Source organism: Hypanus sabinus, chromosome 10, assembly GCF_030144855.1.
Source record: "Hypanus sabinus isolate sHypSab1 chromosome 10, sHypSab1.hap1, whole genome shotgun sequence".
Classification (NCBI taxonomy): Eukaryota; Metazoa; Chordata; class Chondrichthyes; order Myliobatiformes; family Dasyatidae; genus Hypanus; species Hypanus sabinus.
Window position 1 is genome coordinate 117634033 of NC_082715.1, and position 23087 is coordinate 117657119.

The following is a 23087-nucleotide window of genomic DNA, read 5'->3' on the forward strand; positions in this document are numbered from 1 at the left end:
AGGTGCATGATTTCCCAAAAGTGGAGTCACAGGTAGACAGTGTGGTGAAAAAGGCTTTAGGCACGTGCATCTTCATAAAACAAACCACTGAGTGTAGAAGTTGGGAGGTTATGTTGCTGTTGTCCAAGATGCCGATAAAGCCACAATAAGAGCATTGTCAAACAAGAGAAAATCTGCAGATGCTGGAAATCCAAGCAACACACACAAAATGCTGGAGGAAGTCAGAAAGCCAGGCAGCATCTATGGAAAAGCATATGAGATCCTGCTGAAGGTTCTTGGCCCAAAACGTAGGCTGTACACTTTTCCATAGATCCTGCCTGGCCTGCTGAGTTCCTGCAGCATTTTGTGTGTGAGTTGCTAAGAGCATTGTGTTGAATTTTGTTCACCCTTATTTAAGGAAGATTTTACTAAACTGGAAAAGAGTGCAGAAATGATTTACAAGGATTTTGCTGGGAACTCAAGGAACTGAGTTATAGGGAGAGTTTGGACAGGCGAAGACATTTTTTCCATAAGACCAAAAGACATTAGAGCAGAATTAGACCACTCAGCCCATTGAGTCTGCTCCGCCATTCCAACATGGCTGATTCCTAATCCCACTCAACCCCTTACACCTGCCTTCTCACCATATACTTTGATGCCTGCATTCCACAGATATATTACTCTCTGACTAAAAAGAATTCCTCCTTACCTCTGTTCTAAAAGGTCAACCCTCAGTTTTTAGGCACACCATAGGAAACATCCTCTCCGCATCCACCCTTGGAGTCCTTTCAACATTCGGTAGGTTTCAATGAGGTCTCCTCACATTCTTTAACTTTCAGTGAGTACAGGTCCAAAGCTCCAAACACTCCCTATATGTTAACATCTTCAATCCTGGAATCATCCTAGTGAACCTCCTCGAGACTCTCTCCAATGACAACACATCTTTTCTCAGATGTAGGCTCCATAACTGTTGACAATACTCCAAGTGCAGCCTGACCAGTGTCTTATAAAGGCTTAGCATTATCTCCTTTCTTTTATATTCTATTCTCCTTCAAATAAATGCCACCATTGCATTTGCCTTCTTTACCACAGACTCAACCTGTAAATTAACCTCTAGGAGCCTTGCACGAGGACTCCCAAGTCCCTCTGCACCTCTGATGTTTGAACCTTCTCCCCATTTAGATAAAATTCCACACTATTGTTCTTTTTACCAAAATGCATTCTCATGCATTTCCCAACATTGTATTCCATCAGCCACCTTTTTGCCCATTAGTCCGATTTGTCTAAGTCCTGCTGCAAACGCATTGCTTCCTCAGCACGACCTACCCCTCCACCTATCTTTGTATCATCCGCAAGCTTTACCACAAAGCTGTCAATTCCATTATCCAAATCATTTGCAAATAATTTGAGAAATAGCGGTTGCAATATTGACCCCTGAGGAACACCACTAGCTATTGGTAGCCAACAAGAAAAGGTTCCCTTTATTCCCACTTGGTACCTCCTGCCTGTCAGCCATTCCTCTATCTTTGACAGTATCATTCCTATAATACCATGATATTTTATCTTATTAAGTAGCCTCATGTTTGGCACTTTATCAATCTCCTTCTACAAATACAAGTAAATGACATCCACTGCCTCTCCTTTGACCACCCTGCTTGCTACTTCATTGAAGAATTCTAACAGATTTCTTAATCAAGATTTCCCTTCACAGAAACCGTGCTGACTTGGACTTATTTTAACATTAGTCTCCAGGTACCCCAGAACCTCATCCTTAATAATGGACTGCAAAACTTTCCCAGCCACTGAAGTTAAGCTAACTAGCCTATGATTTCCTTTCTATTGCCTTCCTCCCTTCTTAAAGAGTGGAGAGATACTTGTAATCTTCCAGTCTTCTGGGACCATGCCAGAATCAAGTGATTCATGTAAAATCATGAGCCTTGGCTGCTGTATTTACCAATAATCAGAGATCCCCTTTCTTCAGGCTTTTTCAAGGTAATAGACAGGGTTGTCCTTTAAGTCCTTTATTATTTGATATTGCCCTGGAGCCCTTGGCAATTGCTATTCGTGATTCACCTAATATATTTGGCATTATTCTTGGGAACGGGACGCATAAAATATCATTATATGCAGATGACCTGTTATTGCATAATTCTAAGCCAGAGAAATCCATTCCTGCAGTAATGACTCTACTTGCCCAGTTTAGCAGTTTCTCTGGGTATAAATTGAATCTTGATAAGAGTGTGCTTTTCCCATTAAATATGCAAATCCCTATTTATAGATAATCACCATTTAGATTTGCTACTGATTATTTTGCTTATTTGGGGGTTAAAATTACTAAGAAGTATAAGGATATATTTAAAGTTAATTTTTTTCTTTAATTGATCATATTAAACAACTGTTTACTAAATGGTCCCCACTGTTCTTGTCTTTGATCGGTAGAGTTAATGCTATTAAGATGTTTATTTAACCTAAATATCTGTATCTATTTCAGGCAGTATGAATTTTAATTCCTAAATCTTTTTTTGATACTATTGATTCTAAAATTTCTTCATATATATGGCAATATAGAAATCCCAGGTTGAGTAAGAATTATTGACAGAAATCAAAAACGGAAGGCAGTTTGGCTTTGCCGAATCTTACATTTTATTAATGTGGAATTGATATTTGATATTTAACATTTTGGACAGAACAGTTGGATGAATCTCAATTCCCACGATGGATGAACCTTGAGCGGGAATCTGAACCGGGGTATTAATAGGCTTCTATTTTAGGAGCTGTGCTTCCCATTGTATTTACTAAACCGAATATACAAATGATAAATCCAATAGTTAAACATACAATACGAATATGGTTTCAATTTTGTAAATATCTGGATAGAATAAATTGATCTTGTCAAGTTCTGTTATATCTAAATTTTTTCCAACCTTCTAGAATTGATCAAGCTTTTTTGCTATACTAGGTTTTCGTGATATATTTATGGATGGTTATTTTATGTCTTTTGAACAGTTGTCTAATAAATACGATTTGCCAAGATCACAATTTTTCTGATATTTACAGATTAGAAACTTCCTGAAGGCCACTTAACCTACCTTTCTGATATCATATCCAATCGAAGTTGCAGAAAAAGTTTTAGGTTCAAACCCCTTTCAGAAGAGTTTAACATCAATTATTTATGATCTGATTATGAAAATACATCCAGGTATTTCTGATAAAATTAAGAATGAGTGGGAAAGAGAACTTCAAATATCTTTATCTACAGAGAAATAGGAGAAAATTCTTAAACCAGTGAATAATTCTTCAATGTGTGCTAGACATGCTTTGATACAATTTAAGATGGTTCATAGGGCCACCTTATCCAAGGATAAGATAGATCTTTTTTACCGTCATGTAAACGCTGTTTGTGATAGATGTAATTCTGAAGTAGCTTCTTTGACACATATGTTCTGGTTTTGTCCTCTGTTCAGAAAATTTTGGGAAAACATTATTGAAAGTATTTCAGTAGATCTGTGTGTTGATTTACAACCTCATCCTATTACTGCAATCTTTGGACTACCAGTGATACAATCTAGTCATTTATCCTCATCAGATTTTCGTTTAATTGTTTTTGTGACATTAATAGCCAGAAGACCCATTTTATTTAAATGGGAAGATTCCAACCCACTTACCACATTTCAATGGTTTTTCCAAGCGATAGCATGTCTAAATTTGGAAAAAATTAGGAGCAGTACTATGGACCTTCTGTTAGATTTGAAGAAAGTTGCAAGTCATTTATTCAACATTTTCATATGATGTAAGTTGACCTTGCTGTATCCATTTTTCAGTAATTTTTTATGTAGAGGGGAGCGTAGTTAATGACAATTTATAATTTTAACAGACAAAATATGGCAGCCTAATCATTCTTTGTTTTTTAATGGTTTAGGTTTATTTAGTTTGGGGGGGGGGTTCTTTTTTTTTGCCTTTTTTTCCTTTTACAAAGATCGTTTTCATGGTCAATTACTAAGATATTGAGAGGTTAGACTCCATTTGTTTCTTGGAATTTGTGTTTTTCCATGTTAACCATTATTAATGTATTCCTGATCTCTATGTATCAGTATCAATATTGATCTGTTTGTTAATTGGAAAGTTAATAAAAATATTGAAACAGAAATGTCTAACATCTGCATTTATTTTTATTATCATTTATGAGGTAAGATATATCAGAAGGTCTAGTGTGCTGATTTGATATTTCAGAAGCCTAACTTGTGGTCTAGAAACTAACCTGTTTTTCCAACATGAATGTAACCAGCACACAGAGAGTGAATTCCTCCAAGTCCATCAGAATGATAAAACTAAACGGAATTTCCATAACACGTCAGTTAAGATCTTCATAAATGGGTTACATTTACTTAACATGGAGTAGGGTGACATCACCTGTCTGGATTTAAATCTCACTTAAACCTAACAACTTTACACATGCAAGACTTGTCTCTGCCCTGAATATTAACTTCAATTGTCTGACCAGATAGAAAGAACAGTCAGGCTCTACAGACAAGACAAACAGGAGTATTGATGAAGAGTCTCAGCCTGAAACACTTTATTCTTTTCCAGAGATGCTGCCTATCCTGCTATACCGCTAATTTTTAATAAACTAAATTTTCCAGAACTACCAGTTGATGAAAGTTTGGTATTAGATGCACCCAATACTGAAGAGGAAATAAAGAAGGCAATTATTTTGATAAACTCAGGTAAAGCACCTGGTCCAGATGGTTATGTAGTTGATTTTTTTTTAAAACCTTTTCAGATTTACTCTCTCCCTAGTAATGTAAATTTTTTAAACATGCTTTATTAGTAGGTAAATTACCACAATCCTTTTATGAAGCATCTATTTCCTTAACTCTTAAAAAAGATAAAGATCCCACTGAATGTACATCATATAGGCCTGTATCATTGTTGAATGTGGATTCTAAAATCTTTTCCAAAATATTAGCAATGAGATTAGAGAAGGTCTGCCTCAAGTTATTTCTCAGGATCAGATATAGTTTCTTCAAAATTGATATTCACATTTTAACGTTGGGAGGTTAATGAATATTGTATACACTTCTTATAATACTTTGGAATGTGTTGTTTTGCTTGACGCCGAGAATGTGTTTGATAGACTTGAATGGGAATATTTATTTAATATATTTAAGAAATTTAATTTTAGGTCAAAGTTTATATCTTGGATTCAGCGGATATATCACACACCCTTTGTTGCTGTATTTACCAGTAATCAGAGATCCCCTTTTAATATGAAATAGATGCCACAGCCTTGATGCGAGAGGAGGAAGATTTAAAGTCAAGCATTACTTTTACAAGGAGTGGTATATCTCTGGAACTTGCGACTAGGAGTGGTGGTGGAAGCAGATGTGATAACAACCTAACAGAAGCATTTAAACATGACATTGAGAAGATGGAGGAATCTAAGACTATTGTTCCTGCCTCAACCATTTCCTCTGACAGCTTGTTTCAGTTTCTCAGCACCTTCTGCACAATGGTGCCCCTCAGGTCTCGTCCAAATCATTCCCCTCTCACTCTGAATCTGTGTCTCCAAGATTTAGAACATCAAACAGTAGAGCACAATACAGGCCATTCAGCCCAAGATGTTATATTGATTTTTTTTATCCCACTGTATAATTAATCTAACCCTTACCTCCTACAGGACCCTTAATTTTTCAGTCATCCATGTGCCTATTTAAGTATTTATTGATTTCTTTATTCTTTCATCCATTCATTCATTGAATTGCCCATTTATTTATTGATGTATGTATGTATGCTACCGCTTTGGTTACTTTCCACACACAAAGCCATGCTGTCTCCTGCTAATCAGACTGCCTGTCCCAATGCTGGTAGATCCTGTACCTCAGAATTCCCTCCAGTAATTTCTCTATTACTGATGTCAGGCTGACTAGTCTTTAGTTTTGTGGCTTGTCTTTGCTGCTACTCTTTAAAAATTTAATGATATTAGCCACCATCCAGTTTCCAGTGGCTAATATTGAAGCAAATACAGTTCAAGTACCCCTTATCTGAAATTCCAAAACCCGAAAACTTCCGAAATCTGAATTATTTTCTGAGCACTGACATGATAGCACAAATGGAAAATTGTGTAAGGTGCTGTGAAGATTCCCAGGCAATACACAGGTCACTGCACACCACAGAGAGTTCTGAGAAGTGACCTCATGTATGTAATGAATGGAAGTTAACGAAAAATAGTAAATCACTGCATTGTGAAAAATTAAGATCCCAATCATCCCATTTTCCCCCTTAAAGTACTCTTAGTTTTATAGTCAAAGGATACACTCCTCCCTGACATCCTAATCAAAAGTATGCCACCTTTTTCTTAACCAACTCTCTTGTCTCTCAGCCAATGTTCTCTAAGTCTGCCAGGCTTTCCCTTCATCCTAACATGAACCTGTGCCCCTGGATTCTTGATATCACACTTTGAAAAGCTCCCATTTGCCATTCATTCCTTTCTCTTCAAACTGGGTCACTGGATTGACATCTGCTAGATCCTGTCTAATTTACCCAAAACCGGCCCAGCCGCAGTTTAGTATCTTAACCTGTGGACCTGTCCTATCCTTTCTCATCACTATCTGGAAACTAGTTCAAAGTTCCAACTACAAAGTAATTTTATTGTCAAGGTATGTAGGCACATGTCCCCTTGAGATTCATTTTCTCGCAGCATTTACAGGAAAAAGAAATACGATTAGAACTTATCAAAAATTAGGCATTAGACCAACAAAGAACCAATGTAAAAAAAGACAAACTGTGCAATCAAAATATACTGTGAACAAGAATTGTAAAGAGTCCTTAAATATGAACCTGTGTTGTAGAATCAGTTCAATCATGGTGATTGAAGTTATCCACAGACTGATGGTTGTAGGGTGATAACTGATTCTGAACCTGATGGTGTGGGACCTAAGGCTTCTGGACCTTAGGTTCAGAAGAGAAGAGGGCATGGCCTGGATGGTGGGGGTTGGTGGGCCGTTTCTTTGATGATGGATACTGCTTTCTCATGGCGTCACTCCGCATCAAAGTATTTAATGGTGGGGAGGGCTTTGTCTGTGATGGACAGAGCTGTGCCCACCTTTTCAATTGCTATTTTCATACCGGGTCATGATGCAACCAATTTTCACTCTGCATCTGCAGTTGTTTGTTAAAGATTTTGGTGACGGGCCAAATCTACACAAACTTCTGAGAAGGTAGCGGCATTTGTCATATCTTTGGTGATAACTCTTACTTGCTAGTCCCAGGTCAGATTCTCTGATATGTTAACAAGGAATATAGAAGTACTGACCCTCTGTACCTCTGTTGCCTTAATGGTGACTGGCTCATGGACCTCCAGTTTCTTTCTCCTGTACTCAATAATTACTTTTTTAGTTTTGCTGATTTTGTGTGAGAGGTTTTTGTTATTGTAATAGAATTATAGTTACTCAAGCTAAAGTCACCCAGACTGCCACTTCAGTTACCTACCCTGACTTATTCGACAGGAGGAGATATAGTTTATCACACTCCTAAGTAGGGTCCTCAGCATACTGACTCAAACTTTCATCTACACTTTTCAGATTCCTTCCCATCCAGGTCCTCAGCTATGGAGTTAGTCCAGTAAAAGTTAAATCCCCCACTAACAAAACTTATTATTCCTCCAACTATAATACAGTTCTACAAGAGTGTTTCTAAGTTCTACCCATGTGATTTCACTGCATAATTTCATTAATGCTATCTTTAAGTACTCTGTTTTCCTCCTTTTTCAAAAGGGTTACAGTGCTTTCCCCCTTACTGGTACTCCTGTCACATCTGTATACTGAATACTGAGCTGCCACTCCGGCCTTGTCCCAGCTATGTTGCTGTTTCCATTGTTAACATGCCAGCCCTGAGAACCAATCCATGTCCTAACATCATCCCTTACCTGTTGAACCTCCAGAAGTGAAATACTGTAAATCGCAGTAAGTATTCCTTTCCCTGCCTTTCTCAATGACTGAACTTGCTCACTGGCTCTGCTTCATCCCATGACGCTCCTACTTGTAGTTCAACAGCTTCCCCCTCACCAATAAAACTTAAATCCTCTCCCCGAGTAGCGTTAACAAATTTCCCTGCAAGGATATTGGTGCCGCTTTGATTCAGGTGCAACCTTTTGACTTCTACAGGTTGTGTCTACACCCCGTAAAGTTGCCAGTAATCCAAGAAACGGAATCACTGCCCCCTGCACCAGTTCCTCCACCACAAGTTTAGCTGGCATATCTTGCTACTTCTGTCCTTTGCTAGTATATGATACCAGTAGTTATCTAGAGATCACTACCTTAAATACCCTGTTTCGTAACTTCACACCTAACTCCCTATACTCCTTCTGCAGAACTCTCACCCCTTGTTGAACCCATTATCATTTGGGCTAACATGTACAAACGCCTCCAGAATTTTCTACAGCCACTTAGAGGCATCTTGACTATGTCACCATGGAGGCAAAGCACCATCCTGGCGTCTCTTCCGCAGCTTCAGAATCTCTTGCCTGTCCTACTCACTACTGAGTCTCATGTCAGTATTGTTCCTGTCTGACTGTGACCTTTCCCTCTGAGCCTCAGAGCCAGTTACAGTGCCAAAAGACTTGACCACTGCACCAGCCTCTGTTGTTATCAACAATATCTGAGGGGACATGCATGCTAGTGAGGGGAATCCTTCACTGACTTCCGACTCCCCTAATTTTTCTTGATGGTCACCCATTTATCTGAAGCCTGAACCATGAATGCTGCCACTCAGTGAAATGCTCAGATATAAAACTCTCAGCTTTCCGTTCCGATTACATCAAACTCCAGTTCCGCTTCCTTGACGCTGTCTGTCAGGCACTACACTGGTGTGCAATTCCCACAGTTGTACTCCTGAGGTTCCCTGACTTCACATCACGTAGGAGAAGTATTCCACTGCCCTAGCTACCTCCATCCTGCACTGAATCAAGTACCGATGATGAGCAGCAAAATCTGAATGAGACCTGAGTCCTTTCACCAAGGCCTCAACTCCCCATTCTCTGATCATCTGCTCCAAAAGGTGACTCCACTTCTTCTTGTGAAGTTTAATGGCAGTTGGTAGACCAACACAAGGTACATTACTGCCGCTTACTGAGTTGGAGTGTGGAGCAAATTCTACCCACCATAAAACTCCAATAATATCAAGAAGTCTTTTGCTTTTCAGAAAGTCAAACTTGCACTTCTATACATTACAATGGCAGTGATATCCTAACAAACTTTCAATGTTAAACAGTGTCTGTCCCAAAGATCTCAATTTAGGAATTAGAAGTTTCCTTTGCACCTCATAGGATCTGCACTCGAACAATATCGGCTGCACCTTTTCTTGACAAGTGCACTCCCCACAAATGCCTGTAACATGCATATTAATGCTGAACATGGAATTATTTAACCTGGTATGTCCAGTACATAAACATGTAAGTATAACTTTCTCCCTCCTTTTAAACTCATCTCCCAGTTGAGTTCTTACCATCCTCTGATTTTATATAAATCCCATTCTTTCATTTCCTTATCCTAACTTTGTTGCCACAGTTATTGAATAGAATTTATTAATTATGGCTTTTACCTCGCCTTTATGCAAAGCCACCACTATTTTTATAGCCTTCATTTTAAGTGATTGCTTGGCAAGAGTGTCTGTCACCTCATTTCCTTCAACCCCAATATGGACAGGAGCCCGTGTGATATGTATACACAAGCCTAGACCCTGCAGCCTCAATGGCTGTCCAATCTCAAGAAGAATGTCTGGCCTACAATTTGAAGTACCCATCTTAATAGCTGTCAAGTCTGAAATCGAACCAGAGCACAGAAGTACATTTGGATCTTGTAGGTGACTGGATTCCAGGTGTATGAACTCCATCCGATGAATACCATAACTCATCCAAAGTGAAGATGATGAGGCCCTGTGCAAAACATCCTTCCACCTGCACCAGAGGGAAGAGGGAGAGAGAAAAAGATAAAGTGAGAGAATAAAGAAAAACAAAGAAAAACACCAAAGGATGAGAAATTGAATGAGGGAGAGGGAGAGAGAATGAGAAAGAGAGAAAGAAGGGAAAGGAAAGAAAAGAGAATCAGTTCAGCCAACTACCAGCAAACTGGCCTTTAACCCTTCATCTTCCCTCCTTTTGATTTAACAAGGGAGATGTTAAACTATCTACCTTCACTGGTTGATCCTGTGTTCATTCTTCAAGGTGGTCAGGTGATCTCTTCTCGAATTCTGCTATCCAGGGTTTATATATCTCTTAAGGAGCTTTCCTAGAATTGATAGGTGGCTGGATAGGGGTGGCCAGCGGCAGCGCACATCCCAGTTCCTGGGTATAAAATTCAAACCCAACCTCAGACAGGCCAAGCTGATCTCAACCCAATGTTCAAAGGTCAAAGTTCAAAGTAAAATTTACTATCAGAGTACATACAGGTCACCACGTACCCAAGTCCCTTGGCTTAATGTCTATAGTCAACCAAACACTGAATAGGTGCAAGTTCACTGCTCACAGCTATGCCTGCAGGCATTTCAAGGGGTTACTGAATATACTGTATTCCCAGAGAAAGGCTATTCGGTCCATCTAATCCAGCAGATTTGCCCTGACCTGACCCAATTTGAGCCTGAATGTCTGACTCAGAATATATAACAGAACTGAACTCGGTGCCTTCCTACAGGTCTTAATTTAGGTGCAAAGTGAATTCCAAGAGTCAGATGTGACCATGATTGTTAACTCTCACTATTTTACAGAAGCAGTACCACATTGTGAAGTAGCTCATTGGCTGTAAGCTGACCTTCGACATGCTGAGATGCAGGAATCCCGGCCGACTTTCCCCACCACTCCTGTTAACACCAGGGCACTTATTCCTTGCGCAGCAAAGGAAGCTCACCTGCCCAATGTCCAACGCCTGGTTCAGGCTCATGCTGACATCCAAGACAATGTCAGTGCAGAGATCCTGAAATCAAAGTACTCTGAGTGACAAAGGGTTAGTTGAACTTGCCAGAAAGCTGCTTCACATGTTGCCAAGAAGCAGGACTGATTAAACACTAGTCCATGTGATTCACAGCTAAAGGAATGCCACCCATGTTTCCACATGACATGGAACGGGACTCTTTGACCCTTTGCTCGCTCAAAGAGCAATCCCAGTTTCTCATTAGTTGATCCTTTGATCTATTCTCATCAACTTCTCCCAAACTCTGCACTCACCTATATACTAGGGACAAAGAACCTGTCAATGCTTGATATGTGGGAAAAGACCAGAACACTCAGAACACTCCATGAATTATATTTTATTAACTGATTTATGGTAATATTTTGGTTTATGTGCTGTGTGATATATGCTTTGTGGATGCACCATGGTCCGTAGGAATGTTGTTTCATTTGATTGGATCTATGTACAATCAGATGATAATAAACTTGAACCTGAATTTAGAAGAGTGAGAGCAGACTTGTCTAATTCTGAACTTCTTAATGGAGTGGATGTGGAGAGGATGTTTCCCCCTCTGGGTGATTCTAAGGGTCACTTTTCTAAAACAAAATAGCTGACAATTGCTCTTAAAATGGTAGATAATGGTGGAGCATACTCAATATGATGAGTGGCCTAATTCTGCTCCTATGACATGGTTTTATTGTCTTTTAGACAAAAGAGCAAAATATTTTCTCTCACAGGATTGCGAAAGTTTGGAACTCTTCTCTAAAATGCAGTGGAAGTTAAGTCTTTGAATTTTTTAAGGCAAAGATAGGTGGATATTTGATAAGCAAGAGGTTATAAAACTAATGAAGGAGACAGGAATGCGGAGGTTTTAATCAGATTAGACGTGATTTTATTAAAAAGTAAAGCAGGTTCAAGGGCTTGAGAGGTTCACTCCTGTTCCAATGTTTTTACCTTGTGATCCCCAGTGAGACAGACAACTTCAACTTCAGAATAAACCACACCATAACTGAAGCCAGGGTAGAGCTTTCCTTTGTTTTCACTCTAGTTATGGTTCAGATCCCAAGTCCTGGCCAGAGAATAGCCAGCATAAAAATAAAAACAGAAAATGCTGGCAGAACTCAGCAGGCCAGACAGCATCTATGGGAGGAGGTAGACTACCATAGATGCTGTCTGGCCTGCTGAGTTCTGCCAGCATTTTGTGTTTTCATTTATTTCCAGCATTTGCAGATTTACTCGTGTTGCTTTTGAATAGCCCGCATCATCAGTTTATCCAATGATGAACTTTTATTTACAGCATAATCCCAAACATTTTTTTTTTGTGGTCCAAAGTGAACAACTCAGTCTTCAGAGTTCAAAGTTCAAAGTATATTTAATATCAAAGTAAGTGTAATCTGAGATTTATCCTTTTGCAGGTTGTCACAAAACAAATGCCATGGAACCCATTTAAGAAAATGTCAAAAACATAACAGGTGAAAAAAGAACAAATAGTGCAAATGGCAAAAAGCAAGGACTTTCCTGCAAACCCATTGCCACCTTCCTCTCTCAATCAATTTAGTTCATTGTGTTAATTACTGCTAATGTTTCAATTTAACACAAGATTTATTTGTCAAATGTCCTGTTTTCCTGCTCTGTTTATCTCAGGGCCAATCTAGCTGTGAATCCACAGATTGTGACTGGATTTATAGGTTTAGCTATAAGATTCCACTCATGACAAACTAATCTTTTCCTGTAGGTGGCAGAAACCTGAGAGAAGAGCAGGATGGACAGTTAGTGATTGCTCACGTGTGCCTAACGCTGAGGCCAGCCATACATCATACTGATGTCTTGTAGCTGCAATGACCCAGGTTCAGTTCTGACCTCCAGTGCTGCCTGAGTGTAAATTGCAAGGACAGTATGCAATTTCTCTGGATCCATGGTTTCTTCCCATACCACAAAAATACTTTGGTTAGTTGTGTAATTGGCCACTCCAGGTGGATAACAGGAGAATCAGGAGGAGTTATGGATGGGGATATAAAAGAGAATGGGTTATTGGAAAGTGAGTGGGAGAATGGGAATCATGGATTGCTGGGACAGATGTAACAATCTCATTGGGCCGAATTGCCTGAAGTGCAATTTGAAATTCTTTAGAAGGGGAAAATTAAATTTAAAAAAAAGAGCAATATAAAGGATCTTTCATGCATTGACAGGGGTAATGTGAAAGCATCTTCCTGTGGGAGAATCTAGACCCAGCAATACCTTTTAAAAGTAAGAGACTAGTTGTTTAAAACAGAGATGAGTGACATTTTTAGGTCATTAAATGTTAGATTCTCTGCTTTAAGAGTGGTTGATGCAGTATTTTGAATGATTTTAAAGTAGATAGATCCCCAAAGAGCAGAGGTTAAAGATTACTGTAGGTCAGAGTTTAGTCAATGTTGTGGCAAGTTTGAGGGGCTGAATGGCTTACTCCTGTTCCTAATCCACATGCAATAGAAAATAACCAAGGCCAACAGGAACGTAACTCTTAGGCCCCAGCTCAGCAAATGGAAGCTGGTTCAGATGAATGTGAGAAGTTCTGCAGACGCTGGAAATCCAAAGCAACGCCCTCAAAATGCTGGAGGAACTCAGCAGGTCAGGCTGTATCTAAGGAGATGATTAGTTAAAAAAGTTAAAGTCTGTCCTGAGTCTTATAGGCTCATCGGGACAGTGCTTACACCGGTTTCCGTGGCGTGAAGCGACTGAGAGTACGAGACTCACCACCCCCCACCCTCAGATAGGACACCAGTCTATCGTGAGGTTAACCCCCAGCATTATGTCCCTACCCATTTTCAGCTGGGTGGATTGGAGCAATGTGTGGTTAAGTGCCTTGCTCAAGGACACAACATGCTGCCTCAGCTGGGGCTCGAACTTATGACCTTCAGATCACTAGTCTAGCAGCTTAACCACTTGGCCACGCACCACACATGGAGATGAAAAAGCAGCCAATATTTCAGACAATACCCTTCTTCAGGACTGGAATGGAAGGGGAAAGATGCCAGACTAAAAAGTCTGGAGGAGAATAGGGATAGCTAGAAGGTGCTGGGGGAGTACATAATCAAAGAGTTAAAGAGTAGCATTTCAGTACTGGAAAGGAAGCGGGAATATGCCAGAATAAGCATTGACCAAGCATTTCTGGAGGAAATCACTTGATTTCAATACAAAACATTCAGTAAAACAACATGAAGTGCTCACTCTCTCCTGACCCACAGAAACTCCTAAAACAGCAACAAAAAATGCTGCAAGTTCTCAGCAAGTCAGGCTGCATCTGCTGAGTACTTCCAGCATTTTGATTTTATTTTACATTTGCAGTTTCTGCAGCTTCTCAGTTACATCAAAGATCCTGATCTGCTGTCCCTGCAGGAGCGATAGGTGCTGGGAATGAAGTGAAACTTCAAAGCAACGGGCCTCATTGCTCTTACCCATTGCTCCCAGGTTCCTGTCACACTGGCAGACTTAAACAGTTCTAAACTTTCTCAAAGTGTCTGAAACGGTAAAGGCAGTACGTATATTTTTATTATTTGAATTCTAACCTTAATCGCATTCCATTCAGTTCACAGCTGGGTGAGGCTGCTGTTGGACTTGTGTGGGGAATGGTGTTGGTGCTTGTCTGACTGATGTGATTCTGGGAAACTGGAATTCCCCACACTTTACAGACAACTTGGATAAAGAAGAACATTAGAACATAGAATGGTGCAACACAGTAACAGGTCCTTTGGCCCATGATCCTGTGCCAAACCAATTAAACTAATGACTCATAATCCCTTCGATCTGCACGTGATCCATTTCCTTCCATTCTCTGCAAGTTCATATGCCCACCTTTTACACATCTCTATTATAGCTGCCTTATGCAGCACTGCTGACAGCACATCCCAGGCACCCAACACTCTTGCCTTGCATAGTCCCGTGAACTTTACCCCTCACCTTAAAAGTTTAAGGTACGTTTATCATCAAAGTATGTACAGATTATACAATCTTGAGATTTGTCTCCTTACAGGCAACTACAAAACAAAGACACCCAAAATTACCCATTAAAAAACAGACCGTCAAATACCCAATGTGCAGAGAGGAAACTATTCTTTGGACATACAATAAAAGTAAGCAAATGGCATTTAGAATGAAAGTGAGTCCTCAGACAGGGAAACCAAGCATTCCACGGTGTCAGCTTCTGTTCAGCGCAGAGACAAGTCAGCGTATCAGAGCCCACAGACACGCAGTGTGGCGTAGCCAGAGTAGGCCAAGGTATCAACCTCAGTTCAGGTCAGAGGGGAAAAAGTACCGCGGAGCCCACAGACATGAAGTCCGGAGTAGCTGGAGTAGGTCACAGCCTTAATCTCAGTGCAGCACGGAACGAGTAAACATTGTGGGGTGGTGATTAGAGCCAGCCCGACTCTTGCCTCCGGTCCTGACACCCTGGCCTTTGCATCCAGAAAATATAGTTTCAAATGCATTTCAATGCAATGAATAATATGCCAACTATCTACCCTCTGTATGCCTGTCATAATTAATAACTTGCGCAGGTGCCTACTCAGCCTCCACTGCTCCTACATCCTGTCTCTAAGAATCTTCCCCAATCATTTGTCCAACACTGAAGTAAGACTCACTGACCCATAAATCCCAGGATGTTCCCCACTTGAACAAAGGAATAACATTTACCACCTTCCAGTCATCCGGTACAACTTCTGTGGCTATTGGGGATGCAAATACCATAACTCCTCCTCCACTTTCCATGGTAACCTGGGGAATATCCCATCTGATCCCAGAGGACCTATCTATTGTAATGTTTTTCAGAAGTTCCAGCATAGCCTTTCTTAGCATCAACACGTTCAAGCATATCAGCCTGTTTTGCACCGTCCTCACAAATGGCAAGTTCCCTCTCTCTGGTGAATACTGAAGCAAACTATACATTATGGACTTTCCTTTCCCACTCCAAACCCAGGCATATGTTACCTCTACTTTCCTTGATCAGTTCCTACCCTCACTCTTGCCATCCTCCTGTTCATCAAAACATATAGAATGGTTTTCCTTAATCCTACTTGCCAAGGCCTTCTCATGTTCCCTTCTAGCTCTCCTAAGTCCATTCTCCAGTTCCTCCCTGGCTACCTTGTAATTCTCTAATGTTCTGTCTGATCCTTGTTTTCAAACCTTATCTAAGCTTCCTTCTTCCTCTTCTACATCTCTTGTCAACTATGGTTTCTTCAGCCTAGCATCCTTCCCTGCCTCAGTGGGACAAACCTACCCAGAACACCATGAAAGTTCTTCCTAGACAACCACCACATTTTTGTTGTGCATTTCCCAAAGGACATCTGTTCCCAGTTTACACTTTCAAGTTCCTGCCCAGTAGCATCAAAATTCCCCTTCTGTCTGCTCCTATCCTTTTCCTAGGTTGTGGTAAAAGTCAGGGAGTTGTGGTTGATGTCTCTAAAGTACTCTCTCACGGACAGATCTCTCACCTGACCTGGTTTGTTAACTAGCAGCAGATCCAGCACAGCCTCTAGTCAGCCTGTCTATTTATTGTGTCAGGAATCCTTCTTGGGCACACCTAAGACTGTTCAGCTCAGTAATCTACCTGAATCTTGTTGGTCTTCTGGAATCAATGGAATCAAAAAAAAGTATCCATTTCACCTCATGTGGCTGAATTGAAGAGAATGTCCAAGCATTATCAGTTCAGTGAAAGGCTTACTGATGCACTGAGAGATTGTTTGGTTTGTAGATTCTTACAAGAAAGCATTCAAAAATAGCTCGTAACTGAAGCACAGCTCACATTTAAAAGAGCCGTTGAAATTGCTGTCTCAATGGAAACTGCAGACAGAAACACAACTGAGATGGAGTCAGGAATGAAAGTGAATGTGAAAAATATTGCCACAGCTAAACAGAAACCATCTTGGCCAAACAAATTGCGTTACTGTTGTGGCAGGGGCTCACATACACTAGACCAATACAGGCTGAAAGATGAAACTTGCAGAAAATGCAAAGTAGGACACATAGAAAGGGTTACTTAGACAGATAAAAACAAATGGACTGCATGGGGAAAAACAACAGTTAGAAGTCAAGTTGCAGTTCAAAACAGAGCAATGATCTGCATGCTGCTGATGAAAAATCTGATAATGATGAGAGTAACACAGGATTGGGTAGCTTACAGCAGATGTGAAAGGCAAGTTAATTAAAATGGCTCGACTGTTTCAGTTATTCCACAAAATGAGTTGAAGTGGCATTTCAAATAAACTGAACACAAGTCTGCAGATACCAAACTAAGAACTTATGATAAAACTCCTGGGGGAATGACATTTTTACATTGAAATACAACAACCGACAAGCTACATTGGGTTTATAGGTGAAAAACCAGGAGGACCAGCATTGTGGGGTTGTGATTGGCTGAGACAACTACAACTTGATTGGAGATCCATCCCACATCCCCAGGAACCCAAGCATATCAAGGGTAAAATAATGTGAAATGAAAATGCCACACCCACATTTTACAAAGCCCATTTGGTTCGTTATATCATCTGCGATAAAGTCGCAAGTGAGCTTGATTCCATGGAGGCTGAAGAAATTCTTTCCAACACTGATTGGAGCCCATGGGCAAAGCCAGTTGTCCCAGTAACCACAAAGAATGGGTCTGTGGTGATGTTAAGGTCACCGGCAATCCAGTACTGAAGGCAGATCACTATCTTCTGCCCAGGTTAAAGGATATCTTTGCAAACCTTTCTGGAGAGAAACACTTCAGCAAAGTGGACTTAGCTGAGGCTACCTACAGATGGAGATACAAGAAGAGTCCAAAGTGTTCCCTGCCATAAATACTCACAAAGGGCTTTATTGCAATAATAGGCTAATTTGTGGAGTAGCATCTGCATCTACACTCTGGCAGAAAGCTTTGGACCAGGTGCTGAAAGGCTGCCCAGGCACTAAATGTTACCTGGATGACTTCATTGTTACCAGTGAGGAGGACAAGAAACATCTTGAAACTCTTAAGACTGTGTTAAAAATATTAGAAGATTATGGGCTCAGAGCACATTGTAACAGATGTGAATCCTTTAAACCAAGTATCAGTTACTGTGGTCACAACTTTGATGCTCAAGTATTACACAAGTGTGCTATGAAAATTCAAGCAGGGTGGATGCTCTAAGACCAAAGGACATATCACAGTTGCAATCTTTTTCAGAATTTGTCAATTACTATAACAGGTTCCTGCCAAACCTGGCTACTGTTCTTCACCCCTTGAACTCATTACTACAGATTGGGAAGAATTGGCAATGGACAGAGATTTGTGAGGTGGCTTTCAAAAAGGTAATGGAAATGATGATGTCAGACCCTGTACTCACATAATATGATCTACATTGCTCAGCATAGCTTGTCTATGATGCCTGGCCTTATGGTACAGGTGCAGTCATGCCCCAAGTTATGAGTGATGGAAGTCAATGCCCCCTAGCATTTGCAACACATTCCCTTTTTGTGACAGAGAAAAATTACAAATGGATTGACAGAGGGCTTTCAATCTGGTTTGGATTGTAAAACATTTTAACCAGTACTTCTATGGGAGAGAGTTAACCCTCATTACTGATCATCAACTACTAGTGTTCATTTTCAATCCACAGAAGTGTGTTCCAACAAGAGCAGCAGCACAAATGCAGAGACAGGCTCTGTGTCTTGGAGGATAAAATCAATCTCAAGAGGACATCTGATCATGGAAATGCTGATTGATTGTCCCATTTACCCTTGGAAATGGAAATGCCTGAAAAATTTATAAAAGAGGATACATATAAATTTATAAAAGAGGACGCATACATACAAGGGGCTTGGACCTGGTGGGAAAGTGTTGAACAACGACATCTATCTTGGAATGTTCTGTGGCAGATGGAACTGCTCTGCATTTCTTTTCTATACAGGGCAGTGAATGACCTGCTCCCAACACCTGCCAACCTCAGCACCTGGTATGAAGATAAGACAGAGAGGTGTGCTGCTTGTAGTGAGAAGGGAACACTTCAACATATTTTGAGTGCATGCAGAGTCAACCTTTCCAGCGGCATGTACACTTGGAGACATAACAACGTTCTCAAACTTGTAACAGAAGCGGTCGAGCAGAGAGTACAGCAGCACAACTTATCTCATGCCCCACGCAGCAGAGAACATTGCATATCATTTGTGAAAGTAGGCTCCAAGCCAAGGGTGCACAGCGCAGGCCCACGATCAAGCATACTTTCTTCAGCCAATGATTTGTGTGTCAAGGCTGACCTGGATGGGAAAGGCAGTTTCCTGGAGCAAATAGTTTTCACCACATTGCGTCCAGATATAATCGTCTGGTCTGACATCAGGAGAGAAGCGGTTATTGGTGAACTCACAGTTCCCTGGAAAGACAACATCGATGAAGCCCATGAGCGCAAGCTAACCAAGTATGCAGAGTTAAGATCAGAGTGCAGAGACAGAGAGTGGAAGGTTTCATGCTATCTATTCGAAATAGGTTGCTGTGGCTTTATTGCGTTCACTTTCCAGAAGTGGCTGCGTGACCTTGGCTTCACTAGAAGAGAGATCAAGTCAACCAGCAGGGCTGTAGCTGAGGCAGCAGAGACAGGATTATCATGGGTGTGGACCAAGTACGTCCAGAGGGGCAGATAGTCAGACAGTGTATCCATCTTTTGTAAACTCTTCAGTAGCTGCATAGATAATTCTAATTTTATATCGATGTATTCTCCCTAATGCAGATTGAAAATCTCCCTATTACACAGAGAGGATCCAAAAGGAAACCAGAAAATAACCTAGACTGTTTCAGGTCTATGTTGCCACCCAAAATTGGCTGGGATGTGCAACAGAAATAGAAGTTTCACCATTTTTACCAGCGTCGGGATGAACTTGCCTTTGATGGAGGTTGTAATTGAGAGTTTTCGTGTCATTCAAACTGTGAGATAAAGTGTCAGAGAAACTATGTGCCTGTCCTCTCGGAGTGGTCAAAATAAAAGCATTGACTTGAAGCTTTGTCTGGCAGCCTGGGATAAATCAGCAGATCAAGCAGCTTGCCATGCTCTGTTTGGGATGCTGATACATTGCAAACAAAGGTATCCAGAGCTATCAGAACAATTTCCTGCTGTCCCAGAGTCAACACCTACAACCACTGCGGAGAGCCCCAGAACCTGAGATTCTTTCACACTGACAAGTCTCACCTGCCAAGCAGAGTAACCTCCCTGGTGAGGAAAGATTTTATTCCACAAGAGTAAGAAATCCTCCACACCAATTATGTCTTTAGATCTGAATGGAACAATTAAAGTTTACAATGCTGTGGATGTCTATGTAGTAGTTATATTTTATACAACGTATACAGTTGAGATGCATTCTATACTGAGTTGGAGTTTATAGCTAAGCAGTGTTGTGGATTTAATATATCAATAATTTTTGAGTAATACTGTAAATATGTTGTTTGATTAAGCATTCTTTGTTGTTTGCATAATGAGTTATATGAAAAACTATGTGAATGGCATACATCAAGATGCCACCACATCATACGTGTGCGCCTCGCTAAAGTTAAAAACAGAAATATAGTACACAATACTCTGTTCTTCTTTTGATAAGTTTTTGGAGTTAAAAACATAACACATATGATTAAGTTTATTTTTGAATTTTAAAAAAAGGTGATCAGCAATGGCAGTAAATACTGCCCTTGTTGGCCACACACTCATGCCTCAATGACAAGAAACTCAGTTTCAGTTATCAGATCCTGTTGTCAGGGCAAATAAAGACAGGTCTATAAAAACAACCTCTGGTAGCCACAGTCTGACAAAAGCAAAATATTTGGCTGCAGCCATTTTAGTTTCCTTACTTTGATGAAGGTAGGATAGCTCTTGAGGATGGGGCTGTATCCTGTGCAGCGACACAAGTTTCCTGGGAGGCAAATTAACAGAACTTATTTAAAATTAAAACAGCCACACAGGCATTGTTCTAACATCCTGGGACCTGTTCTCTCTCTGATGCTGTGAAATTCTGCAGAGAATTTATCTCAGTCAGCAGCAAGAAGGTGCAGTGGAGAGCAGTGTGAGCTGGTGAGATACAGTAGCTTCCAGTAGCTGACAGAGGACACCTTTGGTCCTTGTGTGAAACCAAGAACATTAGAGTCGAGACTCACATATAAAATATGTGGAAGAGGCAGTGACTGGAATCATCGATTCTCTTTGTCTTACAAATGCTGCCTGACCTGCTAAATGTTTGCACCAGCTTTTGGAAAAGATACAAGCTTGAAGGCTGTGAGGAGATTTAATTGGGTGGAAAGGTTGAATAAATACAAGGGAGAGCAATCTGGACAGGCTGGACTGCAAGAACAAATAAGGGAGAGGTCAAAACTAGGAGAAATTTAAGTAAAATTAATAGAGCTTAGAGGGAAGTGGAAGAAAAGATTGGATCCAGAGGCTGGTCTGGAGACACTGGGTGACAGGACAAAAGCCCTTAGAGTATTTGTGAAAGATCTGGATGCCAATTTGATCTGTTGTGGCCAACGCAAACTCAGACTGAGAATTGGGTAGTCATATTCACATCTCACAGTTTCCTCAAACTACTGTAAACACAAAGTTCACTGCAGATGCTGTGAATCAGATCAACACGTACAAACAAGCTGGATGAACTCAGCAGATTGGTCAGCATCCATTGAAATGAGCAGTCAATTTACTGGCTCTTCTAATCCAACCTTAGTTTGGGGTTACTAGGAGAGAAAGTCCCAGTACATCAGAGGTTCCCAAACTGGGATCCACAGAGCCTTCAGTTAATGATAAGGCTCCATGCCATTAAAAGTTTTGGGAGCCCCTGCAATACACTGTACAGAAAGCTTCACATTATCAATGTCATGTACATACAGAATTCCCCTCTTCTCTATTCACCTCACTCTCACAGGCTAAATGCCCACAAGAAAATGTATCTCAGGGTTGTTATGGTGACATATATGTACTTTGATAATATTTTTACTTTGTACTTTAAAAATGTTGCTTCTCTCTGACTCTTAGTTGAACCAATCCAAATTTGATGTTCCTGTTACTTGGAACCTCAGTTCCAGAACCAGAGTCAGGTTTATTGTCACTGACGTAAATTCAGAAACTTGTTGTTTTGTGGGAGTAGTATGGTGCAGACTAAATAAGTAAATTTACAATAAAACTAATGAAGCAAATATTGCAGAAGAGCAACAGTAAGGTCGTGTTGATGGGTTCACGAACCATTCAGAAATCTGTAGGCAAAGGAGAAGAAGCTGTTCCCATCTTAAACTGAGTGGAAGAGCTTATGGTGAGATTTAAAATTTGTCTGAGAGCAGTATGATTCAACATGTTGAAGGAGTGCTGCAGGGATGTAACTTTGTATTGCGTACAGCATGTACATTTTCTGACGGTTATTTGGAAGGTCTGCGATCCTGTCTGCACTCACTTGCACCACCTAAATTACACACACACCCTCCTGTTCATTGATCACCTGGTTTCTCCATGGAATGTGTGTCAAAGTTTTGGCTTTTATTTTTGCCAGAACAGAAAAGGAGACCATTGAGCCCATCAGGTCCATGCCAACTCCAAGGTGAGAGTAACCCTATCAGTCCTAGGCAGCCTACTTATCTTCTTGTACCCTGCAAATTTATCTTCTCTCATCAGTTCCCCTTGGATTATTTTGCTCCATCTCTGCACAAAAGGTTAATTTACAATGGCTCATTAACCTCCCAGCACATCTTTGAAATGTGAGAGATGGCTCTGGAACCAAATGAAATCTGCAGAGTGTCGTGGATATTCTCTTTCAGACCCCAAAGGGCTCCGTCCTAACATTGGGTTTTTTTTTGGCCCAGAAGCAGAACTGTCCAAGGTTCACGAAGTTTGTTGTTCACTAAGATAAATTCATTTTTAGCCCAGCAGCAGAAAATGTCCACGGGTCAAGTGTTTGTTGTTCATTAAGCCCAGCAGAAGAAATTGCCCAAGATTCAAGATGTTTGTTGTTTAATAAGTTAAATTTCTAACTGGGATACTTTGCTCATATTCTTCACTTCTAACCAGTTGGCTTTGGCTTAATCAAGAGAAACAATGGGTCCATGCTGAACTTGTTGAACTATGACCCAATCAAGAGAAACAAGGGTATCTCCATTAGACTAATTAAATACACCATCTTCCTAACCTGATAACCTGCTGAGAAACATCACATGCCAAT

At 40.5% G+C, this 23087-nt stretch overlaps 1 protein-coding gene across 2 annotated transcripts in view; it reads right to left on the bottom strand.

Annotated features, from left to right (window-relative positions):
• Positions 1 to 10925, bottom strand: part of LOC132401027 (uncharacterized) — a 33623-nt gene extending 22698 nt beyond the window's left edge. The window contains exon 1 of one of the 2 annotated variants that reach the window (XM_059982766.1): positions 10878 to 10925. In XM_059982766.1, coding sequence (XP_059838749.1) covers positions 10878 to 10910 — 33 coding nt within the window. In that variant the 5' untranslated portion in view covers positions 10911 to 10925. Of the gene's footprint in view, positions 1 to 10781 lie in introns of both variants that reach the window. The other variant, XM_059982764.1, reaches the window with a different exon arrangement.
• Positions 10926 to 23087: the final 12162 nt, after the last annotated feature.